The following is a 26,376-nucleotide window of genomic DNA, read 5'->3' as shown; positions in this document are numbered from 1 at the left end:
ATGAATGAATGTTCATTGCATGAACATATTCGTTATCTATGAGCATATTTATAAAGAGTAATGTTTTCACAATGTAAACCCCATTTACAGTGAATTTCTAAACTTGGTATTGGTGAATTAAAGAATACACATTTTTAAAAAGATTTTTGTTGCCGGTTTCCATTATATTTTACAAAAAAAAATGTTATACCTACTCAGTTTCCTTTAGGGGAGTATATGAGAAGCTTTCCCCACATATTCATGAGCATTTCATTTTTTTTTTTAAGTCTGTACCAAAATGTTGTATTAAAAAAACAAAAGTGCTTTGCCAGGAAATGGTGGTAATTAAGCAAGAATAGGAAACATAGTAGTACTAAATAGACATGAAATGGAATTTCTATGATGCTTAAAACTTACTAATAAACTTGCTTTGAGATCTTTTTGTGTCACAAAAGCTTGTTCATTTATGTGGAACTGTATATGTTTGTCAGCTGTAAAAGTTTCCTTGGGTTGAATTGTCTGAAATTTAAATGCACATAAGTGTGACTCTTATTTCAGGCTGGAGTGAGCAGTTACCAGATGCTCTACTTGATGAATCTGTTTCTGTTGCTGAAAGCACTGAAAAAATAAAGAAGAGATACCGAAAAAGGAAAAATAAGCTTGAAGAAACATTCCCTGCCTACTTACAAGTAATATATTGCTTTACATTATATTATACAGCATTAGTTGAGGAAGTGTATTGAGCTTTTAAAAATAGACTTGTGGTTTTTGCTAGCGTTCTACTTTTTTTAATTTAATCATTACAAATGTCTTTCCAGGCCCCATAAGAATTAACATTTGCCCCCACCCCAACCCCCCGCCTTTTTTTTTTTTTTGCACTTTGGTACTTCACATACATTTTTTTTTTCATCCCACCTGTTCACTTCTGAGCATTCTGTAAACCATAATAAGTCACTTTGGAATGGGAAAATCTGTCTTTTAAACCATTCACACACTTTATAATGTACCAAACCCAAGTCTTATTGACATTTCCCTTTGCAAATGCACACTGTGATAATTATGTTTATCCAACAAAAAAAAGTTTTTATCAGCAGACATCACAGCTTTAATAATTGTCTGCTACTTTTAGAGGCCTAGTAAGCAAAGATTCAAAGCCAAAGAGTTTCAAAATTCATACTAGAAAGATCTCTCTCAACAAGAAGGAATTATATTTGGTAAGTATAGACTGTAATAAAGGAAATCTTTCTAGTTCATCTTGTAAACATCAAGTCACAGAAGAATTCAAGAAGTTGTGCGTTATAGCCATCTACTCACCCTAGGGCTGGGATTAAACATCCAGCTCTATCACCAGTTAATTTCTAGATTCCTGAGCTTGTCATTCATCCTTCTGGACTTCTATTTCTTCGCACATAAAAAGTTAAACTGGAATAGACTGAATGCCCACCTAAGTTCACTGTGTAAGACTGTCTACCTGATGTGTCCCTCCTGCAGAACAGTGGCCTATGTAGATACTTGTGTGAGTTGTATTCATTTGTTAACCTTGATTTTTCCAGGTAGCCATTATAACTTGGTTTTAAAATATACTTTCTTTCACTTACGGTACAACTTGCTCAGTTTTCTTTTTTTAGTAACTAGACTACTAACATCCTAATGGCCATGTTCACATTAAAGAGTTCAGCTATTAAAATCAGAGTCCTGAGTTTAAATATCACTGTGCTACTACTTAATTCAGTTGATTTTGTTTATCACGTTTTTGCCCCAGTTTTCCCCTGTAAAATCATGTCAATAGCAACCTCATAGAAATGGTCTGAGATCTTATAAGAATATGGATGTTGAGCACCTAACTCTTGCCTTACTTTTACATATCCTTAAGAAATGTTTTAGTTCTCTCTTTCCCTTTATGTCCCCCAATGCTTTGCACCTTTTTTTTTTTTTCCAAAAACAGGATTTTTATTGGTCAAGAAATAGACCCATTTTTCATTTGGCTCATCTTTACTTGTACCTCTATTCTTTCTTTATGCTCTTCAGCATTTTTCCTGGTGATAAAATATTGCTAGAAAAGAAATGGACCATTTCCATACAGTGTTGGATGGAATATTGTGGATATTCATATATTTTTTTCATAGTGAAACACCTTGTTCATTTCAAAAGTATGAAAATTTCAAATCAGGTATACATATCATTACTCCACCAGACTTCACCCCCAAAATCCCTTTCAAAAGTTAGCATTGTTAACATTCTGCTGTATGTCCTTTTAGAACTTTTTTATAATTTATTTTTACTTTCTTATAATAGTCTCTGCATACTTTGCTGGATGCATCTTTCAGCTGTTCTCTGTGTAGTAATGTATTCTGGGGCTTTTCTTGATATCACTGTCTCTGCATACTTTTAAAAACTGTTATATAGTATGAGTACCTCTGATTTATTTAGTCATGTGCCTTCTGATGGACGTCAAGGCTCTTTCCCTTTTGATATTATAGAAATGCTAAAGTGAATCCTTTTAAAAGTTAATGTGTGTTTGGCAATAGTGTGTCAAATGTTTAGAGCTACTGCAAAATCATTCTGTACAAAGGGTCCTTTTTCCAACAGGCCACATAATACAAAATAGACAAAGGGTTGGGTTTAAGCATATGAAAAAGGGTCCTGAGTGCTTCCTTTTGGTCTTCCATATTGATCTTTGAGAAGTTCTGGGGAGATCTGGAATTACCAGAAACCCAGCTGGAAGCACCAGCCACTAGATCAGGGGAAGTGTGTAGAGATGCAGAAGAGTTCATCTGGAGGAATAGAAAGCCAGAATAGCTGCAAGTGTTGCACACATGGTATGGTTAAAATGACTTCTAAAACCCTCTTTCAGATTTATAGTGTAAGTCTTCTGTGTGGCTATATGAATCAACATGAGGTTACTAAATCTACCTGAATGTGTGCATATTAAAACTGTAGATCAAAGTCTTATGCTATCCTTTGCAAGTAATCTGTAAATATTAATAATATTCATGAAGCTTTAGTGTTTCTTACAGTATGAATTAAGGTGCCGATAGTATTGTAAATCTGTCATCTTTTAAATTTAATTGCACCTTAATCTTCCAGAATTGAATTATTGTCCTGTCATTGCTAGAAACACATTTGATATAATTTTGTGTTCAAATTTGTATAATTTTATTTCCAGCAAAGCTACCAAAAAAAAATCTTAATATAAGGGAATACTCCATGAAAGATTTTACAGAATTCTTCTTTGTTCTTTCTGTTTTTCTCTATTTTATTTCTGTATTGTTAAAAACAAAGCTTTTCTGTTATTTCTATTTCCTTGTCAAAAATGATGACAGAATAATGTTGTCTTTTTAGAATTTTACAATTAATCATTTTCTTATGTGCTTATCTTTGTCTAGGAAGCTTTCTTTGGAAAAGATCTTCTGGATACAAGTAGACAAAACAAGCTGAGTTTAGAAAATCTAGCAGAAGATGCAGCTCAGCTTTCCTATAAAACAAACATGAACACAGGTTTCTTGGATCCTTCCTTAGATCCACTACTTAGTTCATCCTCAGCTCCATCAAAACCTGGAACTCAGGGTATGTGGAATAATTAACAAGTGTTTTCTTTATATCCTGTGACATTTACTTTCTGTGTGATTACACTTCAGAAATGCTTTTATTTGGCCTCATACATTTTAAGAATCAACTTTATTAATGTATAATTCACATTTAGGAAATGCAGCTATTTTAAGTGGACAGTTTTATAAGATTGGCAAGTTAATTTACCTCTGTAACTGCCTTTGAAATTCAGAGTTGTGAAGGAAAATGTTTGGTTTACACTTTGCTGAGGACAATGTAAACCGGTATAATTTGGCTATAGTTGGTGAGCTATAAGTACATTCTTCAATTTAGGTAAGGTATATTTGTTTTAATTACATAGCCCAAAGATATTTGAAACAGAGGCAAACCAGAAAGAATGCCTCAGAGAGAAACTTGCTGATAGACCATGTTAATCCAGGAACATATATTGCCCACAGTCATGGGTTTCCCACCTCTGACAGGGTGGAGCCCGTATCTCTCTTGTGGGAATGAGATTCTCCCATGTCTTGTAGGATATTTAATAGCATCTCTGATCTAATGAGGTCATGACAGTCAAAAATGTCTCCAAATATTGCCTCACATAGGCAAAGCTGCCCCTGTTTGCAAGCCGTTGTTCTAGGTACAGAAAATATGGCAACTATGAAGAATCGCAGAAAGTGGCAGAACTTGGTATGCTTCAAAAGTAAGATTAATGTCAACAATGCTCTTGGAGTTCATTTGAATATATGTGTTGGGATCATAGTGGGGTTTTTTTCCCCCCACTTAAATATTACCAATTATAATTTAATGTTTTTTTTTTCCTGACAAGCTTCTTTTGCCATTGATTTACATTTGCTTTTCGTTAATTTTATAAATTCATTTTGAAAAACAATTTTAAGTCAGCTTTCCACTAGAAAAAAAATGACTTGTTATTAAGTAGTTATAGTTTTGTTAACTTCGCATTGTTGTGTATTAAAATATAGCCAGTCCTCTGCAGCTGTTATTTTCATCACAGAGGACCAATTTAAGGGACTTGAGCACCTGATCCCCTGCAAATACTGAGGGATCACCTGTATAGACTTTTGTGTTGTGTTTGACTTAAATTAGAAGTAGTCTTACCTCCTCTTGTGTGCATATTCATGTCTGGTTTTCCTCACCATGGAGAATGAGTGGTGAACACACTTTACCAATGACAATGTCCATGGTCTTTCTTTACCCTTAGCAGATATTCAAAAAAAAAAAAAACCTTTTACATTAATTCTGTTATTTCATCTTTATCAATATGTTGTTTAAATAATGTATAATAAACTGAATGTGGGATTACACACATGTAATCCCAGCAACTTGAGAGGTTGAGGCAGAAGAATCCCAAGTTTGAGATCAGTGTCAGCATCTTAGAGAGACCCTGTACAAAATAGACTATAATGAAATACTTATGGGTCTTCAAATGATTTTTTTTTAAAACATATCATGACATGCCATTTAAGGACTTAAACAGAAGTTGTTGCACTTGAGTTTTATAAGGAAAAAGTGAAATTAGATGTAAAATGTTTTTGTTTTCTTTGGTTGCTGTGACCAAAATTAGTAGAGGGAAAGTTTATTTGGGGCTCACTCAGTCCATAGATGGCCAGCTCCATTGCTCTGTGTCCAAGGTAAGGTAGCACATCATGGAGGAAGGGTCCAGTGATGGTGTGGGAGGAGCTGCTTAACTCATGGCTAGGTTAAGAAGCAGAGAGAGGAAACCAGGATTGGGCTTCAGGGAAGAACGGCACTTCTAGGGCTTACCTTCAGTGACCCTCCTCTTTTAGTCACATCCCACCTGCCTACAGTTACCACCTGGGCTGCTCATTCAAACTAGATTGGACTGATTAGGTTACAGCTCTCACAAAACTGTTGAAGAAATAATGACTGTCTAGAAAGACCAAAACTTAGATGACTAGAATACCACCCATTTCAAAACCTAAATTTAATATTCTTTCCATTTGACCCAGCCTTTGCCTGTATAATGAAAAATTAACAAACTAGAGTTTTCTTTTTTTAATGTCATCTTGTCCAATGTAGCCCATTAAATTATTTTTAATGATTTGTTGATAAGATATAAAATCTTTTACTGTAGGTAGGTACAACATACTTTTTAAACAGCCTTTTAAAATTTAGTTATATAAATGTAGAATTTCATTACTTCAAGAGAAAACAGAAAACTACAAATGACCCCTCAAAGGATTGTCCAGAATCTCTTTCTTGCAAATACACTGTTACCTAGATAGATTAATGTAATACTTTTATTTCTTTAAAATTGTTCTGAATATTTGGGTATACAAAACTTATTTTAGCTTGTTGCAATTTGAAAGTCTATGATGTTCTTTTTTTGTTTTGAATTCTGTTTGAGAGGTGTATGTTTGTTTGTTTTTTTACTATAAAGAGAATTTTTTAATATTTATTTTTTAGTTTTCGGTGGACACAACATCTTTATTTTTATGTGGTGCTAAGGATCGAACCCAGTTCCCCGTGCATGCCAGGCAAGCACGCTACCATTTGAGCCACATCCCCAGCCCTGAGAGGTGCACCAGAACTGTGTGTGTTTCACAGTGGTGTCTGATCTGGAGGATTACATTTATGCCTCCCCACTTTTTTTTTTTTTTCAAATGTTTATTTTTTAGATGTAGATGGACACAACACAATGCCTTTATTTTTTATGTGGTGCTGAGGATCGAACCCGGGTCGCGCCCGTTCTAGGCGAGCGTTCCACCGCTGAGCCACAATCCCAGCCCCTTGCCTCCCCACTTTTTATTGCTAAGTAAAAACACCCTGGAGATGGATCAAAAATTTCAGATGTTCTTTAACTGAATAACAAATACAATTACTAAAGCTGGCCTAAATAAGAGTTCAAATATTTCCTATTTGATTAAGCCAAAAACACTTAGAATCCTCCTTGACTTTTCATTTTCTTAAATTCCACATCCTATCTGTCCCCAGTTTGTTTGTCTTCAAAATATATCCCAAAGCCAACACTTCTTCCTTCACCTTGTCACTGCAGCACAGACTTCGTTACCACCCACTGAACCTGCAGCAGGACTCCACCCTTCTAGTATTGCTGACCCTTGCCCCACCCCTGTGTGCAGGGCAGCCCTCCAATAGCTTCCCCTGCACTATAGATAAAGCCCAGTCTTCACATGATCCACCAAACGGCATGATCTTGCACTAGCTGCTGCTTGTTTCCTCCCACTCTTTGCCTTTATTAACTTGAGCACAGGGGGCCTCCTGGGTCAACAGCCCCTCTCTGGCCAGGGCTGGTACAGCTATTTTCCTTGTGCTTGGCAAGTCTTCTACATCTTTGTGCATAGACTCCTTCATTTCCTTGGAGTCTGTGTTCAGTCCTCTCGCTGAACAGCTCTTCCCTGACTGCTGTTTCCACTGCAGCATCCCCACAGCTTATTTTGATCCTTTTTCTCATTACATGGCATCCTTTGCTTATTCTCTGATTCCCCGTGAGAAAGTGAGCCCTTTGAGGGCAGGTCCTTTGCCTTAGTCCCTGCCTCTTGTTCCAGTGGTTGGAACAGTGCTAGATACGTAAACCCCTAGTCTGTTTCTGTTGGTACTGAAGGGGTGCTGGAATCAATGAATGAAGGAGCAGCTTATTGCTCCTTGGCTTATGCTTTGCAAGAAATTTTAAAATAATGAATTTGCCTTTCATGTTTTATTAACCTTTTTTTTCTAGATGTTATTTTTTTATAGACAACACTGCATAGTGAATTTTTTTGGCTTTGTTTCTTATAGCATTCTGTCTCACTTTTATTGCCTACAGGTTTCAAATTTCATTTTGACAATACAGATCAGTCACAAAAAATAGACTAAATTTTTAATATTTTTGTTATTCAAAACTTGATGGCCTTTGGTATGAAAAATCCTTTACTTTAGAAGTAAAAATGGTCACTTTTTTGTCATCCTAGCACTTGCCTCAGCATCTGCTATACTCCAGGTATTAGTAAATGCATACATTGGATAAATTAGGGCATTTTAGAGTTTAATTTCTAGGAAAACATTCAGATTTGAAAACTTGCTTCCTGGATTTAGGTTCTGCTGATGACCCTCTAGCTGATATCTCTGAAGTCTTAAACACAGATGATGACATTCTTGGAATGATCTCAGATGACCTAGCAAAGTCGGTTGATCGTTCAGGTATGTGTCCACACTGTTTGCCTGATTCCTGTCTTGACATGAGGTGTGTGTGGAGCCAGCCAGTCTTCAGCCTATTCCCAGAAACTCAGTGGATTTTGGTGGTTTTGTGTTTGGGCTCTGTCTGGGACCTGGCATTTACTTGGCCTGTCCCGGTTTTCCTGGTTTAAGGGTGCAGCAGGGCAATCTGTTGCCTTTCTGTTGTATCAGGTGCATGGCATGTTGCCTCACAGCCTTGCTGTGTCGGGCCTCTTCTTGTGTTTGCATTTCTTTCACTTCTTGCTCCTCTGGTAACCATCCATTTTATTTGGTTTGGGTCTTATAGGTCTTGATTTATGCACTTTCCAGGTTGACAACTCACCTTTTCCATTTGGTAAGAAACTGAGCAATGGATGACCGCTGACTAGAAGTAGTCTTCTCTTTGTAGTGGTTTCAGCTGAAACAGCCTGTAGGTGCATGCATATTTTAGTCGTGCTAATTCATCACTAATCCACACTTGGCTTTTCCTTTTCTGTGTACAGCTAAAGCATAGTATAGCTATACTGTGCTTTGGATGACTTTCTTAGTAAAATTTTTTAAATGAATGGTTCTATTCTTATTGATATGTAATTTATAATATTACCCAAATGTTAAAGTTAGTTCTTCATGCAAGATCAGATGGGAGGAGACTAAATTTTTACTTTTAAAGAGTCTATTAGAAAGCATGAAAAAAATACATGAGAGACCACATTATTGTGACTGTTGCTGAAACTACTGATATGTATGAGCTGAGGGATGTTACAGTATTATTAACATAATTTATTTTCAGAATATGACTACAGAATTTTAAAGATAATTTATGATTAAAACTATAAAGGATAATGTTTACTAAACATTAATAGGGAATTTAAAGCTTTCCTCTAATTGATGGTAAAACTTCTGTCTCCTGTTTCACATATTACATATAGTAATTGGACATTACATTTGATGCCACTATTTTCATGTTAAAGCAGTTATTTGTATAATGACTTCTCCTAGATTCCTGGCTTAATATAGGGTTTAGTTTTGCAGAAATTATATCAAGTTAATATCAGATAAGTTCTTTTGTTCCTCAGGAGGTGTATTTACTTTGAATAAGACTACTTTGGGACTTGGGGTATTGCTCAGTGATAGAGTGCTTGCCTTGCATGCACAAGGTCCAGATTCCAGCCCCAGTATTGGAGAAAAAAAAAAAAATCAGGTGGTATCTAAGTTTACAGATATGTTGTACCTGATTTTTATTAATGGATTATACAAATTGATACAAGAATTTCAATTAATTCAGAACTGTAGACTTCATGTATCTGCTTTAGTCATACTATTCTTCAGGAATGCAGAACGGTAGTGCTGTACATTTTGTGTGAATATCCTGAAGTGACCTTTTAATTTGTTTACCTTGCTCTTTTAGATATTGGTCCTATTGCTGATGATCCTTCCTCTTTGCCTCAGCCAAGCATTGGTCAGAGTTCACGACCGTTAAGTGAGGAGCAGCTAGATGGAATCCTCAGTCCTGAGCTAGACAAAATGGTCACAGATGGTAAAATATTTGCCCTACATCTAGGCTTTCTAAAAGACATGAGTAAATATGACTTTCAAAGATTTCTGCATGCTTATGATTTGATTTCTATTTTCATAATTTCTGTATCATTTAAATGATGTTTTGTATCAGTTTAATGAATTAGAAGTTGTTAATATTTCTATTTCTTTTATCCTAGGAGCAATTCTTGGAAAGTTATATAAAATTCCAGGTATTTGTGCTCTGAATTTTCAGTTTATAAGAATGGCATTCCCCATCTACTGGTCTTTTAATCTTATTACTATTGTTACTTTGCCTCTTAGAGCTGGGAGGAAAGGATGTTGAGGACTTGTTCACTGCGGTACTTAGCCCCGTGACCACTCAGCCAGCTCCATTACCACAGCCTCCCCCTGCACCACAGCTCTTGCCAGTACACAATCAGGGTATGTTACAGTTTGCACAAGGATGTTCTGTATCACAGGTACTTGTGTATATGTGTGTGCATACATATAAGCAAATTTTGTCCTGTTTTTTAGTGACCACATATACAAATTGATAGAAAACTCACCTCTGTTGTGATGGAAAAAATACTAACTTCTGTCCCATACCTCCCTCCCTCTGTAAGTCTGCAGTTGGTTAGGTTTTGGGCTGTGGGGGAGGATGTGTATGGTTCCTGCCCTCTCTCCTTAACCCCTGCCCCAGCTCACTTTCACTCTGGTCATCCCCTACACAGTGGCTGTTCTGTTTGGAGGACCATACCCTACTGTCACCTGGCTGCCTTGTAACCAGTGGTCTGGTTTTGCCTGCACTGTCCTTTACTCAGAGGTTAGCCAGTCACATCTCCACCTCAGCTCCATGCTTTTATAGCTGTAGTGTGCAGCATGATTAGAAATGCCTGTCTGGATCAGTAAGGCTATACCTGTAAGTTGTAAGCGCTTTAAAGATCAAGATTAGGGTCCCATGACTTGCTCATCGCTGTAAACTCTCTCACAGAGCATGTGTTCAGTACAAGTTTTAGAGTAGATCAATGACCTTACTACAAGCCTGTGGACACTAAAATTTCCTGTGGTGTAGAAATTTGCCTATTTTTTGTTTGTTTGGTTTTTGTCAGTTTTCTTTGACCTATCTGTAACTAACCTGCAATATAACATAGGTTTAAGGCTTCAGTTTTCTCCTCTTCTCAGAGAACTGAAATCTGATAGCCTAGAATGAAGATCTGCAGGAATAGATAGGGAGGAAGAGTGCCACAGGCATGAGAACCATTTCTTTAGAAAGGACCTTAGAATTCCACAGACAGGTGCAGTTTCGAAGTTTGAGCTTAAGAACATTTCTCTATTGTCAATGTTTCATGCCTATTTATGCTGAAATAATATGATACCTTTATAAACTCTTATTTTTTTATATAATTGATAAAACATGCAAATAACTTCCCTTTACTACCAATTTTATGTAAACATGAAAAATTCTGTAATTGAAAATGGAATTATATTTGAAAATGTTTCTAACTCTACTGGTTTATATCTACTAATATAAATCCTCCTTGATGTTTACTGGATTAAGCATGTGGTCACCATTGGGTAAAACCCCCACATGGCTCTTGCTTGCTGTAATTATTCCTATGTGATTTTATAATGGTTAGGAATTCTTCAGTACTTCTCAGCATATAAAAACTATTTTTCTTCATGTTTTCTGTAACTTAAAGTAGGTATTCTAGAGATCACATCAGTTTAAAGACATGTTCCTTAATGAAAGCTGTTAATTATTATGAAAATCACTTCATTTGAAGTACATTCTTGTTTTTAGAAAGGTTTTAAGGAGATGTATTTTTTGGGGGGTGGGGGCTAGCTTCTAATAGGCAATTTAAGAGGAGTAATAAGGCTGCCTACCCTGACAAATGATAACCCTAATGTAGACTTTTTGGTGTACACCTGGCTCATAGAAGAGTGTCATTCAAGAAGAGCCTCAAGAACCACTAAGATGCCAGTGTTTATGTTTGAAAGAATAGTAGTTCTAATTTATGGGTAAAACATGATCAGGTTTTATAAGTGAGACACTTAAGTATTCAAGAAGGGCAGCTTTAACATTTCCCAGAGTGAAGGAAAGGGATAAATGGGCCGTGCTTTATTGGGCACAACTGAAGTATTGATAGCTGTGAAAGCAGGCAGAGGTGGGTTGCCTGATTCCTCCAGGCTTCTGTGAGCCAATGTAATGCCAGTGTAATGAGACTGCTCAGTCACATGTTTTGGCAAAGTAGGATTGGTGCCAGTATTGGACAAAAACAGTTGTAGTAATGAGTTTATTGTGGTTGGGAGTAAGTTACAATGTAAGTCTATGTCAAGTTATTGAAATGCTAACAAAAGAAAGGAATAGATACGAGAAAGTAAAGTTAGAATAAATAGAATTATGTTATTGTATGGATGTAAGGTGGAAGGAGAAGGGAGGAAATAAAATGAATTAAACTATACACAAGCCAAGCTGGCCTAGAGGATAATCATGCCCCAACCTGGAAACATGAGAAAGGAACATAAGGAGCATGTGTACTGTAGAAGGTAATGCAGTGCACTGGATTTAGTTTTAGACAGCTTTTAGTTTGGTAAATGTTTGACATTCACCTTGTTGTGTCTTACAGGCAGTTGCAGTTAGAGCTGTAGATGAAAGTGCTATAATCCCCCATGTAGTCTTGCTAGCTGAAGTTGTGTGGGAAGGATGAGATTTTTTTTTTTTTCAGGGACTATATTGCCAATTGGTACAGAATATTGAGGAACTCTTCTTTTTAATTAAATTTAATGAAGTACTTGCTGAACTTACCTGATTTGTGTTAGGTATGCAATTCTATGATCCTTATCTTTCCCCATTTTGAGGAATAGGTGAAAATGGAAAAAAGTAGAGACTGAGACATTGAATGAGAGTATCTTAGAAATGGTGACAGTAGAGACAGGTTATAAAGTGCAGTGGGTGGATGAGTACAGTTCTTAAAAACTGTTGTCTTGGCAGACTGTGGAAGACTTGGTAGTGCTGGTGGAGTGACTCCAATAGGAGTGTTAAGAAAGCAAGGCAGAGTTCAGTGCACGGATGGTAATCAGAAAGTGGAGAGAGAAATTTTCAGGAAGACTGAGAGGTCCCTTTATGTAAAAGTGAAGTGAAGTAACTTTTCAAGTCTTACCATGAGTCATGCCTCAACAGTTTTACTTTTATAAACTAATGTTACTGGAGACCTAGGCCAGAGACCTGACTCAAGATCCTGGTGAATCAGGTTTGTCCACTCTTGCCAAGGTAATCAAATAAAAAAGTAATGATAAAAAGCAAGAAAGGAGCTATAATCAGTGCCTCTGTCCTGGGAAGTAGCTTGTCTTTGGATGTACTGACAGGAGCTCTCATGATTGTGTACGGAAGGGAAGCTGGATGTATGCATGGTCAAAAACTCCCGGTCACACTGTGGCCGGGCTGATCATTACCTCAGGATTAGTTAGGCAGGGCCTTATCTATGAAAAAGAAAGTTGCTGTTGCCTAGCGGGTAGTTTTAACTCATCACAAGAGATCGATCAGACCTTTTTTTCTTGGGATCCAGGGTAAGAAACTATGGGAGGGAAGTGACTCAGAGCAAAAGAGACAGATACAAATTGGAGGCAGATATGCCCAACTTTTCTGCTGCTTTTAGTTATCTCTTGGACATTTGCAGGCCCAATGAAGAGTTGGTGTTTTTAATAAAAGCAGCCTCTATGTCCTTGTTACACTAACAAAGTTGGTTAGGTGCAGTAGATTTGAAGAGGAAAAATGACCACCTCTTAGTTAAATTAATAATGAAAGAAAGATGCTTTGAATTTTACTTTTTTGTGCCCTTGAAACAAATTGTTTAACTCTCTTCTTTTTTTCTTAAATGAGGTACACATAATAACTATTTTATTGGGCTGTTATGAGGGTGTAAAGACACAATAGATGTAAAGCTTTTAGAATAGCTGCTGTTATTAGGGAAATAATAATGTGGTTGTAATAGGTAGTGCTGATGATTAGCCAGCTGCAGGACAGTGATTAACCTTTGGTTATCCTAATTATCAGAAAGGTATTTGTTATTTTTCATTAAATCCTCAGATTCCTTAATGGAACCAACTTCTTGCCAAAATTGAAAAGAGAAGTAGCTTTCTATTTTGAATAAAAAGCAGAAATCTTTACCTTGATTCCTTCTAGCAAACTGTATCATGGAACATTAGTCGTTGTGAAAGCCCTCTAGCATCCAGCTCTGGTGTGCAGTGGAATAAGCCCTGTTGTGAAGGTCCTGGAGACCGCCTCCAGCCCTGTCTGTGCTCGGCTTCCATCTCTGCCTGTGTGCACTAGAGCTGAGTTCACACTGAGAGCACATTGGGCTTTGGAACATCACGTACATGTACACATGTGAGCATTAGACTCTAGGTTTTTCTTTTATTTAATGTTATAGCAACGTGACCAGGCTGGGAGTTCTCTACCACCCCAAAGAATATCATGGTATTTGTGTCACTAGACAGTGAGGTGAGTCTCCTGTAATAGCTCCTCTTACATTCCACCAATTACAGGGGCCATATGTTAGAGTATGTCTCCACAGTTCATCATGTTTAATTGGCATGGCTCTTTTAAAAGTATGTGAAAAGTTTTTTTGTTTGTTGTTGTTGTGTTTTGTTTCATTGCTGGAAAACTGCCCCAGTAAGGACAATTATCTTATTTCCAATAGTTTAGACAAGTAGACCATCATAGTAAATATTGGAGATACACACTTGAGGAGGGTTGTGAAGAAACCCAGGATGGTCTCACAGTTTGCCTAATATCTATTTAGAAAAGAAATAATAATATATTTAAAACTCACGAATGAACTGGAAGATTTAAAAATAGTTTTCAGGGCAGAACTGCAAATAATGAAAATTAAGGCAAAACTGCAATTTGTTTCTCTTGTAAAGTTAACATATACTAATAGTTACTGCCTCCCAGTACATAGATCATCTCAACCCATCAAACAGTAACCCCTTTTCATAAATACAATCCAGTTTTGCTTCAAACAAGTAGAGAAGAATTAAGATTCAAACCTAGGACTGTTGTACTTTGAAACGATTTTTAGTACACTATAATTAGGTGAATACAATTGTAGAGACCATATTTCAAAATGTTATAACCAAGTGACCCTTTAAAGAGTATTATACAGTATAATGTTGTGGGGGGAAACCTACTTTTAAGTAGAATTAAAATTTTTTATTTAGAAGTATTTCAGCTACTTGTTATTTGTGAATGATATGCAAACCGACTTTCCCCCCCTTTTTTAAGATGTGTTTTCACGGATGCCACTCATGAATGGCCTTATTGGACCCAGTCCTCATCTCCCACACAGTTCTTTGCCTCCTGGAAGTGGATTGGGAACTTTCTCTGCTATAGCACAATCCCCTTATGCTGATGCCAGGTACTTAAAAAGTCTTACATGCTATGGAGAATTAAATTATAGTCATTTTAATTGTATCTTAATTGACCTTTTTAAATGCTTGTGTGTGTGATATTGGTGTATGTGGATTTTGCCAGAAATCATCAAACACATTACTTTTAGCTATTTTGTAATAAATCTTAATTGAAAGTGGTAATGGAGCCTGGAATCAGGAAGTTATTCTTGTTTATGAAGTGAAGGTGTTTGTTTTTTTCACCAGGGATAAAAATCCAGCATTTAATCCAATAGCAAGTGATCCTAACAGCTCTTGGACACCATCAGCTCCCCCTGTGGAGGGAGAAAATGACACAATGTCGAATGCCCAGAGGAGTACACTTAAGTGGGAGAAAGAGGAAGCTCTGGGTGAAATGGCAACAGTGGCACCAGTTCTCTACACAAATATTAACTTCCCCAATTTAAAGGAAGAATTCCCTGGTGAGTCACGGACCATTTCTGCCCATTTATTCACCTACATTTTCAAGTATAAGGATTTCTTCTACAGATGGGTAGCCCCTGCATCTTCACTGCGGTTCATCAGTCTGACTGTCCACAGTATAACGATTCTCTAGATATCTAGGAATGCTTTTGCTTTTTCTTAGTTCCGCGCATTACATTCATTTGCATATTTTCAAACCTTTGTTTCAAGTACTGAAATTATCAGTTTTCTAGTGCCTTGCAGTGCATGCACAAGTCCATATTGTGCAATTCTAAACCAAAAATTTTCCTGGAACGGGAAGTATCCTATAATTCCTAATATTAAGCTAAACTCAATCAGTCACTTTTAAGTTGTTGATATTGAAACTTACTCAGTGTCATCTTCCTTTTGTTTCTCTCCATTCCTTTCTGATCTGTGGGTATCCTGGATCTGTTCGGAAAATCAGAGGAAACAATAGTGCTGTTTTTGAAATTTTGACTAAATGGAGGATGAAATTTTTAGATTAATGAATTGTCAGTTATCGAATACTTGCAAGCAACACTTTTGTATTATTTTGAGTTTATGTTGCCAGATAAACCAGGATTTGAAATTTATTAAAATTCTGTCTTATGATCATTTCCCAGGCATCTTTCAACACTTTGGCTCTTTTAAGTCACTGGGTGCATCTGGATGCATTTTTCTCACAGGGACCCCTGGGCATGTTAGTTGATCTCCCTTTAGTACCTTATTCAATGTACAGAAATAAATCAAATATACTACCCTATCTAACAGTTTAAATCAGTGGTTGAATGCAGTACTCCATTCTTCAGCTACATTTTATAACCACACTTACATTTGTTGTTCATAGATGAGCAGCTGTTTCTATTAAAACAGTTTGGTCAGCATAAATTGCTCTTAAGGCAGAGCTATAGATTTGTGTTTCTTTTTAGTGATTTTCTTAAAAAAGTTTACTTTGTGATTGAAAAAACCTCATAAAATACAAGATAAGGCTGTTGGTCTGTCAGTTGACTTTTGGTTTCATTGGCTTTTTGGAAACTTTTTTGGCCGGGGCAGGGGTGGGGCAGTGCTCACATGGAACCGAGGGCCGTGTGCTTGCTAGGTTCATACTCTGCCAGTGAATTACACAGCTGTATCTAGCCCCTTAATGTGGAGTCCGACTTTTTTGTTTTTACATTAACTGTTGATCTCACCAATACTTGATTTTATATACCATCAAGGCACTAAATTTTATATAAATTATTTAAAATAATTACTTTTCTATGTTGCTGATGAGGTGGTTATTTATTATGATCATGATCATTTCCTTTAGTTCAAAATGATAGATTTCTGTTTAGTGTAGATTATTTAGAAAATTTTTACTTTGATTCTGAGATAGATAGATAGATAGATAGAGATATATAGATATAATACACATACACATATGTTTTTATTTCAGGGAATTTATTATACTTGGTTTAAATTTGACTAGTTGGCCCCTTGAATTAAAAAATTTGCCAACTTTATAAGGCAGATTGCTAATAAGGCAACCCTTCTTTCAGAAAATATTTGACTTACTATGTGTCAGGAACTTGCTATTTTTTTAAGAACTTACTATAGTAGTACAGTGATCCCTTATTCCAGACACTGGGACCAGAAGTGTTTCAGATTTTGAAATATTTGCATATGCATAATGAAATTTTCTTGGGAATATCTTTGAGATTGGACCTAAGTCTAAACATAAAATTCATTAATTTTCATCTACACCATATACACATAACCTAAAGGACTTTATACAATATTTAAGTACACCAGTGTTTTGACTATGACTTTTATCACATGAGATCAGGTACAGATCCATTTGTGGTATCATATTAGTCCACAAATAGTTTTGGATTTTGTACCACTTCAGATTTCTGATTTTCAGATAGGGATGTTCAACCTGTACTACGTCTGGAAGATGTGGTCTGAATACGATTAACTGTCAGCAGTTCATCCATTTCTTTTTGTTACAATACTTCGTAAGCATGCCTCTGAAAAATGTATATTCTGTTCTTTTGTTGCAGACTGGACTACTCGAGTGAAGCAAATTGCTAAGTTGTGGAGAAAAGCAAGCTCTCAGGAGAGAGCTCCATATGTGGTATTTAAAAGAACTAAGTGTTGTGTTCTTTCCGGGCGGGGGGTTGGGCAATACTGGAATTGAACTTCAGGGCCTCACACAAGCTGGGCAAGTGCTCTGCCACAGAGTTGAATCCCCAGTTCATGAGTTAAGTCTTTAAAACACAGCATTTAATCTTTATTTTTGATGTCTTTGCTTAATGAAAAGATTTTCCACTGAAGAAAATGCTTGTTAATACTTGCACAATTAATAGGCAACTTTATTTTGTAGTGATGTCCCAATTCATTATCTCTCTCTTAAGACAGAGTGTGACATTTTTATAAAGTCATGGACAGACCAGGATGAGGAATTTTAGGAGCATGTTTACTTCGTTTCACTTGTTCTCTTTAGCAAAGAGTACTCAATTTGGAGATTAGATTAGTGTGCCTCTGTTTCTTCCACAATAAGTTCTTTTGTTGTTTATTAGGTTTACTAGGGAATCTTTATGCATCTTGAAAGAAACACATTTAGACATCTTTAAGGAGCTTGTGAAACAATGTCTTAGTCAGGAATTGATGAATTTTTAAAAGAGCCAAGTAAGATTGTTAGCCGGAATCAAATCTTTGGCTTTCATTTTAAATAAAACTAAATATTATTGTTTGGGAAAATATATACAATTATTTTCCATTCAATCACCAATGAACATATTTTCAGTTATTTGATTATTTTGCATAGAGTATTTAAAGAACTTATACACATATATACACATATGTAGCATTCACACATATATCCATGTGTTTATTTAATAATGTTCATACACCTGTAAGTGTGTGTATATGTTTTTCTTATTGGATTAGATTAGATTGTTTTACCTTGGATTTAGTAAGGCAATGACAAGATATTTTTAATGTTTCTCTGTAATTTTATGTAATGGTAAGTTTCAAATATACAGATTTTCTATTGTGTGGACCAATTTTCCTTTCCTCTAAATTGATGGACATGTTAATTCTTTCATTTTCTAAGGATATTTAAGAGCATTAGAAAGAAAAATACTAGATTACACCTGGGATCTCTTAGGTTTTTTCAGATAAATAGATAGAAACATCTTAAACTGATAACGAGGACATGTGCTATAAATAGAGAAGGTGGGCTAATGTCCAAAACCTTTCTTAGGAGAAGCTGTAAGTTCTAATATTCAACTATTTTTGAGTACTTAACCCAACTTTTTCTTGCTTTTGTATGGTAAAGTTCAGCATAGTTTTATTTTTATTCCTGAGTAACCACATTGACATATACTGGAAAATAACAGTTTTCTCTTTTTGTTAAAGCAAAAAGCCAGAGATAACAGAGCTGCTTTACGTATTAATAAAGTCCAGATGTCTAATGATTCCATGAAAAGGCAGCAGCAGCAAGATTGCATCGATCCCAGCTCTCGCATCGATTCAGATCTTTTTAAAGATCCATTAAAGCAAAGAGAATCAGAACATGAACAGGAATGGAAATTTAGACAGGTATGAGGTTTGGAGATGATTTTCTTTTTTAAATTGCATTTTTGTTCTTTGAGAAGTGAGGTATTCACTTCTTAATAGGACATTTTTACCTTTTTTGGTAAAATATATTTAAATTGATTTGAGAAGTTTATTGAAATGCTATAAATAATAGACTGCCCTAGGCAAAATTGGGAATCCTCTGATGAATAATCATCTCTTCTCTAGGACTATACAGTCTAATATGGAAGCAATCTGGTAGCTATTGACCTCAAACAAATTAATTTTCTATTGCCTTTTCTACCTGTGATAGTTATTTTCTTCTTAACATGTGATTGCTTTTTCTATCTTGTTTTAATAGCAAATGCGTCAGAAAAGTAAGCAGCAAGCTAAGATCGAAGCCACACAAAAATTGGAACAAGTTAAAAATGAGCAACAGCAGCAGCAACAGCAGCAGCAGCAGCAGCAGCAGCAGCAGCAGCAGCTTAGTTCCCAACACCTTCTGGTGCCATCTGGGTCTGATACTCCAAGCAGTGGGGTCCAAAGTCCCTTGACACCTCAGCCTGGCAATGGAAACATGTCTCCTGCACAGGCATTCCATAAAGACCTGTTCTCAAAACAGCTGCCTGGTATCCCTGCTACCACACCTTCAGATGATGTGTTTGTCAAGCCGCAAGCTCCACCCCCTCCTCCAGCCCCATCTCGGGTACCCATTCAGGAGAGTCTTTCTCAGTCTCAGACTTCTCAGCCACCTTCTCCACAAATGTTTTCTCCTGGGTCTTCTAGCTCCCGACCACCATCTCCATTGGATCCTTATGCAAAAATGGTTGGTACCCCTAGACCCCCTCCTGGGGGCCATAGCTTTCCCAGAAGAAATTCTGTCACACCGGTGGAAAACTCTGTGCCTTTATCATCCGTACCAAGGCCCATTCAGATGAGTGAGACCACAGCCAGTAGGCCACCCCCAGCCAGAGATCTGTGTTCTTCCTCTACAACAATTAGTGACCCCTATGCAAAACCTCCAGACACCCCTAGGCCTTTAATGACAGATCAGTTTCCCAAACCTTTGGGCCCATCCCGGTCTCCTGTAGTTTCAGAACAAACTGCCAGAGGTCCTCCAGCAGGTGGAACCAGTGATCACTTTACTAAACCCTCTCCTAGGGCGGATACGTTTCAAAGACCACGGGTACCTGACCCATATGCACGACCTTTGCTGACACCGACACCACTTGATAGTGGTCCTGGACCTTTTAAGACTCCACTGCACCCTCCTCCATCCTCTCAGGATCCTTATGGGCCAATGTCCCAGGCATCAAGGCGACTGTCTGTCGACCCTTATGAAAGGCCTGCCTTGACACCAAGACCTGTAGATAATTTTTCTCATAGTCAGTCAAATGATCCATATAGCCAGCCTCCCCTAACTCCACATCCAGCAGTGAATGAATCTTTTCCCCATTCTTCAAGGGCTTTTTCTCAGCCTGGAACCATATCAAGGTCAGCATCTCAGGACCTGTATTCCCAGTCCCCAGGAACTCCACGACCTGTAGATTCTTATTCCCAACCCTCAGGAACTGCTCGGTCCAATGCAGACCCTTATTCTCAACCTCCTGGAACTCCTCGGCCTACCACCATTGACCCATATACTCAGCAGCCACCAACCCCCAGGCCATCTGCACAGACAGAAGTGTTTGTTACACCTGCAGCTAATCAAAGGCACTCTGATCCATATGCTCATCCTCCTGGAACACCAAGACCTGGAATTTCTGTTCCCTACTCTCAGCCACCAGCAACACCAAGACCAAGGACTTCAGAGGGTTATACTAGGTCCTCAGGTACACGACCAGCCCTCATATCAAATCAGGATCCTTTCCTGCAAGCAGCACAACACAGAGCACCAGCCTTACCTGGCCCTTTGGTAAGGCCACCTGATACATGTTCCCAAACACCTAGGCCACCTGGACCTGGCCTTGCAGACTCATTCAGCCGTGTTTCCCCATCTGCTGTTCGCGATCCCTATGATCAACCTCCAATGACTCCAAGGCCTCAGTCTGACTCTTTTGGAACTGGTCAAGTTACTCGTGATGTTGCTGACCAGCCGGGGCCTGGGTCAGAGGGAAGCTTCAGCACATCTGTAGACTCTCCCATGAGTTCCCAGGGCCAGCAGTTCTCTAGTGTCTCCCAGGTTGCTGGACCTGCACCAACTTCGGGGGGAACTGACACACAGAACACTGTAAATATGTCTCAAGCAGATGCAGAGAAGCTGAGACAGGTAATCATGGCACACGTTTTCAATGTCTTAAATGTATCTTTTGTGGAAGCCATTCATTTAATCAAATGGTAATTTCTACACAAGTGTTAATTTTATTTAATGTTATTGTTTTTGTAAAATACAAAGAAGAAAACTAAAATTTGTAAAATTAACACCAGTTGAATTAGAGTTAATCGTATCTAATTTCAGTCTTTATGAATTTGTTAAAGAATCTTTTGATATGAAAGCTGAAAGTTTCCTGATAGCTGAATGGCAAAAGGAACCAAATTGACTAATTTGTTTTTTATAGTGTATCAAGGAATATGTGCTTTTATCAAACTTTGAAACATTTAGACATTTTAAATATTACCATAGCCCCATAATGAAAACATTATGATGTTAAAAACCACTAGTTACTGGAAATCCCAGTGATTTTTGTTTCTTTGCATTTAGCGGCAGAAACTACGTGAAATCATCCTGCAGCAGCAGCAGCAAAAGAAGATTGCTAGTCGACAGGAGAAGGGGCCTCAGGATGCACCTGGAGTGCCTGCCCCGGTGCCCCTTCCTCACTGGCAACCAGAGAGTATCAACCAGGCTTTCACTCGGCCTCCACCCCCCTATCCTGGGAACATTCGATCACCTGTTGTCCCTCCTGTCGGACCTAGATATGCTGTTTTCCCCAAAGATCAGCGTGCGCCCTATCCTCCTGATGTTCCTGGTATGGGGATGAGGCCACATGGATTTAGGTAGTGCTTTTAATTTCCTGCCTGATTTAAATTGCTGTTAGAAGTAACTAGACAAATGGAGTTGGTATTAACCAATAAGCTGTTAACACTTTCTACTTCTTTCTCCCCTCTCACATAAATCAATGTTATTTTCCACAAACGAGAGGTCAGGGACTTTCTCCCTTCTCTAAAAACTCTAAATGGCTTAAGCACAGTCCCTTCATGACTAAGTATTATCTCTAGGACTTACAGCCATATTGATGTAGCTCATCATAGCAGTCAGTATCCCCCAGAATGTAGCTGCTACATGCAGGCAGAACCTTTTTTGATGTGACAAGTGAGGAGACTTGTGCACTCAGCACATTTTTATTCTTTTCATTTCATTTAAGGTGCAAAATATTGGTGGAACAGAGTTCTAAAGAAAGGATGTTTCTCTTTAGGAACTTTTCATGACAAGGTTGGGTTGTAAAGGTAGCAGAAATGAATCATGACCATGTTTCCTTTTTTAAAGTGGCTACTAGGTCTATCTAGACTAACGCCCTAGTTATAATGAAGAAAGGGTTATTTAAGATGTAATTTTTGGGAGAAATGCGATTTAATCTTGTACTATGTCTCTGTGTTGCATGCTTACCCTTACTTCCCCATTTTTGTCTACCTTTTGTCCTTTTTCCTAAAGGAAAAAACTACACTCTCCACAAACATTTTCATTCTTATTTCTTAATGGTGGATCTCCATATGCTTGGTGGCTGGCTGTTCCTGGGTTTACATGATCTAATAGAGAGAGGCATTTATTGTAGGGAGTTTAGCAAACCTTACTGCATATGGGTACTTACAAGTACTTTTTAAGTTGGCAGTGACATTTTGCTAAATCATTGCATGTAGCAATGGTATTCCAAAACTTTCTTTTCTCAACCTAATTCTGAATTCAAGAAAATACTGAAATATTTACCCCCTTCCCTTTTTTTTAGATTTGGATTTCCAGGAGGGAGTCATGGTACGGTATCCAGTCAGGACCGATTCCTAGTGCCTCCTTCACAAATAGCAGGAGCTGGAGTTCCTCCGCATCTGAGAAGATCAATGTCTGTAGAAATGCCTGGACCTTTAAATAACTCGCAGATGAATAATCCAGTTGGACTTCCTCAGCATTTTCCACCACAGAACCTGCCAGTTCAGCAGCATAATATACTGGGCCAGGCATTTATTGAATTGAGGCATAGGGCCCCAGATGGAAGACCACGACTGCCCTTCCCTGCTTCTGGCAATGTTATAGAGCCACCTTCTCACCCCAGACATGGAAACTTCATTCCTCGTCCAGACTTCCCAGGCCCAAGACACACAGACTCCATGAGACGACCTCCCCAGGGTCTACCTCATCAGCTCCCTGTGCATCCAGATTTGGAGCCAGTGCCTCCACCTCAGCAGGAACAGGGCCACCCTGCCCATCCATCTTCTGTGGCCATGAGACCTCTGGGTCATTCCTTGGGTGGAGGGTTTTCTGAGGCTCCCTTGACAGCAACTGTGACAGCTGAAAGAGCATCTGGTAATGTACAGATGGCCAGTCGGTCTTCTGATGGTTTGGAGGAAAAACTTGATTCTGATGACCCTTCTGTGAAAGAACTGGATGTTAAAGACCTTGAGGGGGTTGAAGTCAAAGATTTGGATGATGAAGATCTTGAAAATTTAAATTTAGATCCAGAGGATGGCAAAGGAGATGAATTGGATACTTTAGATAATTTGGAAACTAATGATCCCAACCTGGATGATCTCTTAAGGTCAGGAGAGTTTGATATCATTGCATACACAGATCCAGAACTTGACCTAGGAGATAAGAAGAGTATGTTTAATGAGGAACTAGACCTTAATGTTCCAATTGATGATAAATTAGATAATCAGTGTGTATCTGAACCAAAAAAAAAGGAGCAAGAAGACAAAGCTGTGGTTCTTTCTGATAACCATTTGCCACAGAAAAAATCCACTGTTACCAATGAGATAAAAACGGAAGTCCTATCTCCAAATTCTAAAGAGGAAACCAAATGTGAAACTGAGCAAAGCGATGAGGCTAAAGATGCTCTGGTTACTCCCAGCCCCCAAGCTTCTGCTCACACAGACCTGAATGATGGGGAAAAGAATCCTTTGCCATCTTCTGATTCAGACCTACTTGAGAAAAGAAGTAATCAAGAAACTGCTGGCTCCAGTGCAAGTGTTATCCAAGGATCTGCTTCACTGCCAGCTCAAGATGTGGTGAACTCTTGTGACATCACTGGATCAACTCCAGTTCTCTCAAGTTTGCTTGCTAATGAAAAATCTGATAATTTGGACATGAGGTCTTTGGGGTCTCCCCCACCAACGCTGCCAGCCTCACCCTCCAGTCGTGTGTCGAGCCTGCCTCCTACTTTAGTGGCACCACCTGGCCCTGTTCTGGATAATGCTGTGAATTCTAATGTGACTGTGGTCTCCAGGATGAACCATGCTTTTCCTCAGGGGGTACAGGTAAATCCAGGATTTATTCCAGGTCAGTCATCAGTTAACCACAATTTGGGGACAGGAAAACCTGCAAATCAGACTGTGCCTCTCACAAGTCAGTCTGGTCCCAGTGGCATATCAGGACCCCAGCAGCTTATGATTCCTCAAACATTAGCCCAGCAGAATAGAGAGAGGCCCCTCCTCCTTGAAGAGCAGCCCCTGCTTCTACAAGATCTTCTGGATCAGGAGCGGCAAGAACAGCAGCAGCAAAGACAGATGCAAGCCATGATTCGGCAGCGCTCAGAACCATTCTTTCCTAATATTGGTAGGCATTCCCTTGTGTCTTAAAATAGATTCCTGTGGGCATTAGGATGACCTGCAATATGCTTGGAACATTTCATTATTGAAATTACATTCTGAATAGAGCACTGAGAATTTCTCTGTTCCTCCTGGACTTTAAGCAGAAAACAATTACAAGCTTTAGATTCCTTCCAGGTAAATCAAGAGATTGAAAACTTGGAGTTGTGATCCTTGTTCTACCTGTCACCCTATTGCTGCTGTGTATTTTCAATCATGGAATAATGAATTTAAGGAAATTATTGTAGAAATAAAGCTCTCTGCTATCCTTTTTCACATAGTAAATTCTTGGTAGTTTTTTCCCATAGCCCTATATTTAACTTATCTCTATGGGTTTACTAATATTAACAACAAAAATAGAGCCATGAAGCCCAAGACATCAGTGCTCCAGAGTGTAATCAGTCCACAGAAGGCACTTGCCTGAGGGTTGCTTCTCCTAAGTGAAGAACATGTGCTACCAATTTTGTCATGGAGCTCCTTTTTTCCATTTATATACAAAAAGATATTTCTTGGTAGCCTCCCAATACTTTTGAGGGCTGACCTCAAGGAATTTATACATTTTTCTTTTAAAGAGAGAAGACTGATTTATTTCTTAGTATTTAAATATCTGCGGGTTCTTATTCCTGAAGCTACAGTGGTAAACCATCCTGACCAGCACTGCAGAAGTTTGGGTGGGAGGGACTTGTATTGCTGTACATTTTTGCTATGCTCTCTCTTAGACTCAATAGACTTCTTTATTTAGTTGCTGCAGGACTGAGTGTTAAAGTGTGCTTCAATTATGGATTACTGAAGTGTAATCAAATTCAGAATAAGGTTGTTAACGATCTCATAATTCCCTCATCTAGTATAAAAACCTGTACTGATTATTAAATAATAATAAGGTGTTATGGAAATCTGTAAATTGAACAATGTTTGTTGTACTTACATGTCATTTAATGTACCTTGAGCCAAGTACTATGAAGTAAGTAACTTTTAAAATGTATTTTTTTTCTTTAGATTTTGATGCAATTACAGATCCTATAATGAAAGCCAAAATGGTGGCCCTCAAAGGCATAAACAAAGTGATGGCACAGAGCACTCTAGGCATGCCACCAATGGTGATGAGCAGGTAGGTTCACGTGTGCGTCCCATGGGTGTCTGAACTGCATGAGGTTGGTGCTAGTCCTGGAAAGAACATGCGAGACTCGCTCGCTTTCCAGAAATGAACAGTGGTTGTGATACTGTGGGATACAGTGAGAAAGAGCTGTACACGTATAAAGAATCTCCATTAATTTTAGATAGGGTAAACACAAAGTGCGGGGCGGGGAGGGGTGTTTTGTTTCATTGGCAGTGCTTACTAAAAACTTTTCAGTTAACATAAAAGCGTTGATTAAGGCAATTGTGAATTCAGCTCTAAAATATCACCAAACTGATTTTGAACCAGAAGAGAAAGTCAAGAACTGATGAAGATTTCACAAGTTTTCATGCACAGCAGTAAAAAGGGAATTATGCATTAAAGGTGGCTCTAAGTGTTGTTAGCGTAATTGTGAAAGTAGAATAAGTACGACTACAAGGCCATATTTCTTATATTTTAATCATGAACCACTGTCAGAATTATGTGGCTTTTTGTTGTAGTTTTTTGAAAATGCAGGTTCTTTGTTCAACTGCAGACCTACTGAGTGAGAACATCTAGGGATGGTGCTGCATATTTCCATTTCCAGTGAACACTGTGAATTGTTGTTTGAGAACCTGTCAGTACAGCAAGCAGAGAGGCTCAGTTTAGCCTAATAATCTTGTTGAAAACATTTTTATTAAAGGGGATATAATTATGGAATCGAATATAAAATTGCATAGATTTAAGAAAAAGATGATACTTCAGAGAAATTTGAATCCTTAAGAATATAGTTTTTGGGGCTGGGGATATAGTTCACT

At 38.0% G+C, this 26,376-nt stretch overlaps 1 protein-coding gene across 18 annotated transcripts in view; it reads left to right on the top strand.

The window, feature by feature from the left end:
• Positions 1-26,376, top strand: part of Kmt2c (lysine methyltransferase 2C) — a 275,600-nt gene that overhangs the window by 216,084 nt on the left and 33,140 nt on the right. For 16 of the 18 annotated variants that reach the window (XM_046429840.2, XM_046429842.2, XM_046429847.2 and 13 more), the window contains 15 exons: positions 538-668; positions 3,366-3,546; positions 7,603-7,707; positions 8,030-8,077; positions 9,131-9,259; positions 9,438-9,470; positions 9,562-9,681; positions 14,525-14,657; positions 14,896-15,110; positions 17,154-17,227; positions 18,514-18,696; positions 19,034-20,941; positions 21,374-21,666; positions 22,614-24,433; positions 25,462-25,573. In XM_046429840.2, coding sequence (XP_046285796.1) covers positions 538-668; positions 3,366-3,546; positions 7,603-7,707; positions 8,030-8,077; positions 9,131-9,259; positions 9,438-9,470; positions 9,562-9,681; positions 14,525-14,657; positions 14,896-15,110; positions 17,154-17,227; positions 18,514-18,696; positions 19,034-20,941; positions 21,374-21,666; positions 22,614-24,433; positions 25,462-25,573 — 5,485 coding nt within the window. The remainder of the gene's footprint in view (positions 1-537; positions 669-3,365; positions 3,547-7,602; positions 7,708-8,029; positions 8,078-9,130; positions 9,260-9,437; positions 9,471-9,561; positions 9,682-14,524; positions 14,658-14,895; positions 15,111-17,153; positions 17,228-18,513; positions 18,697-19,033; positions 20,942-21,373; positions 21,667-22,613; positions 24,434-25,461; positions 25,574-26,376) is intronic. The other 2 variants (XM_046429846.2, XM_046429845.2) reach the window with 1 other exon arrangement.

The sequence above is a fragment of the Marmota monax genome, unplaced genomic scaffold (genome assembly GCF_021218885.2).
Source record: "Marmota monax isolate L192 unplaced genomic scaffold, Marmota_monax_Labrador192_F-V1.1 WCK01_AAM20220418_F8-fsc00193, whole genome shotgun sequence".
Classification (NCBI taxonomy): Eukaryota; Metazoa; Chordata; class Mammalia; order Rodentia; family Sciuridae; genus Marmota; species Marmota monax.
The sequence above is the reverse complement of the archived record's forward strand: the minus strand, read 5'-3'. Positions and strand labels throughout refer to the sequence as shown.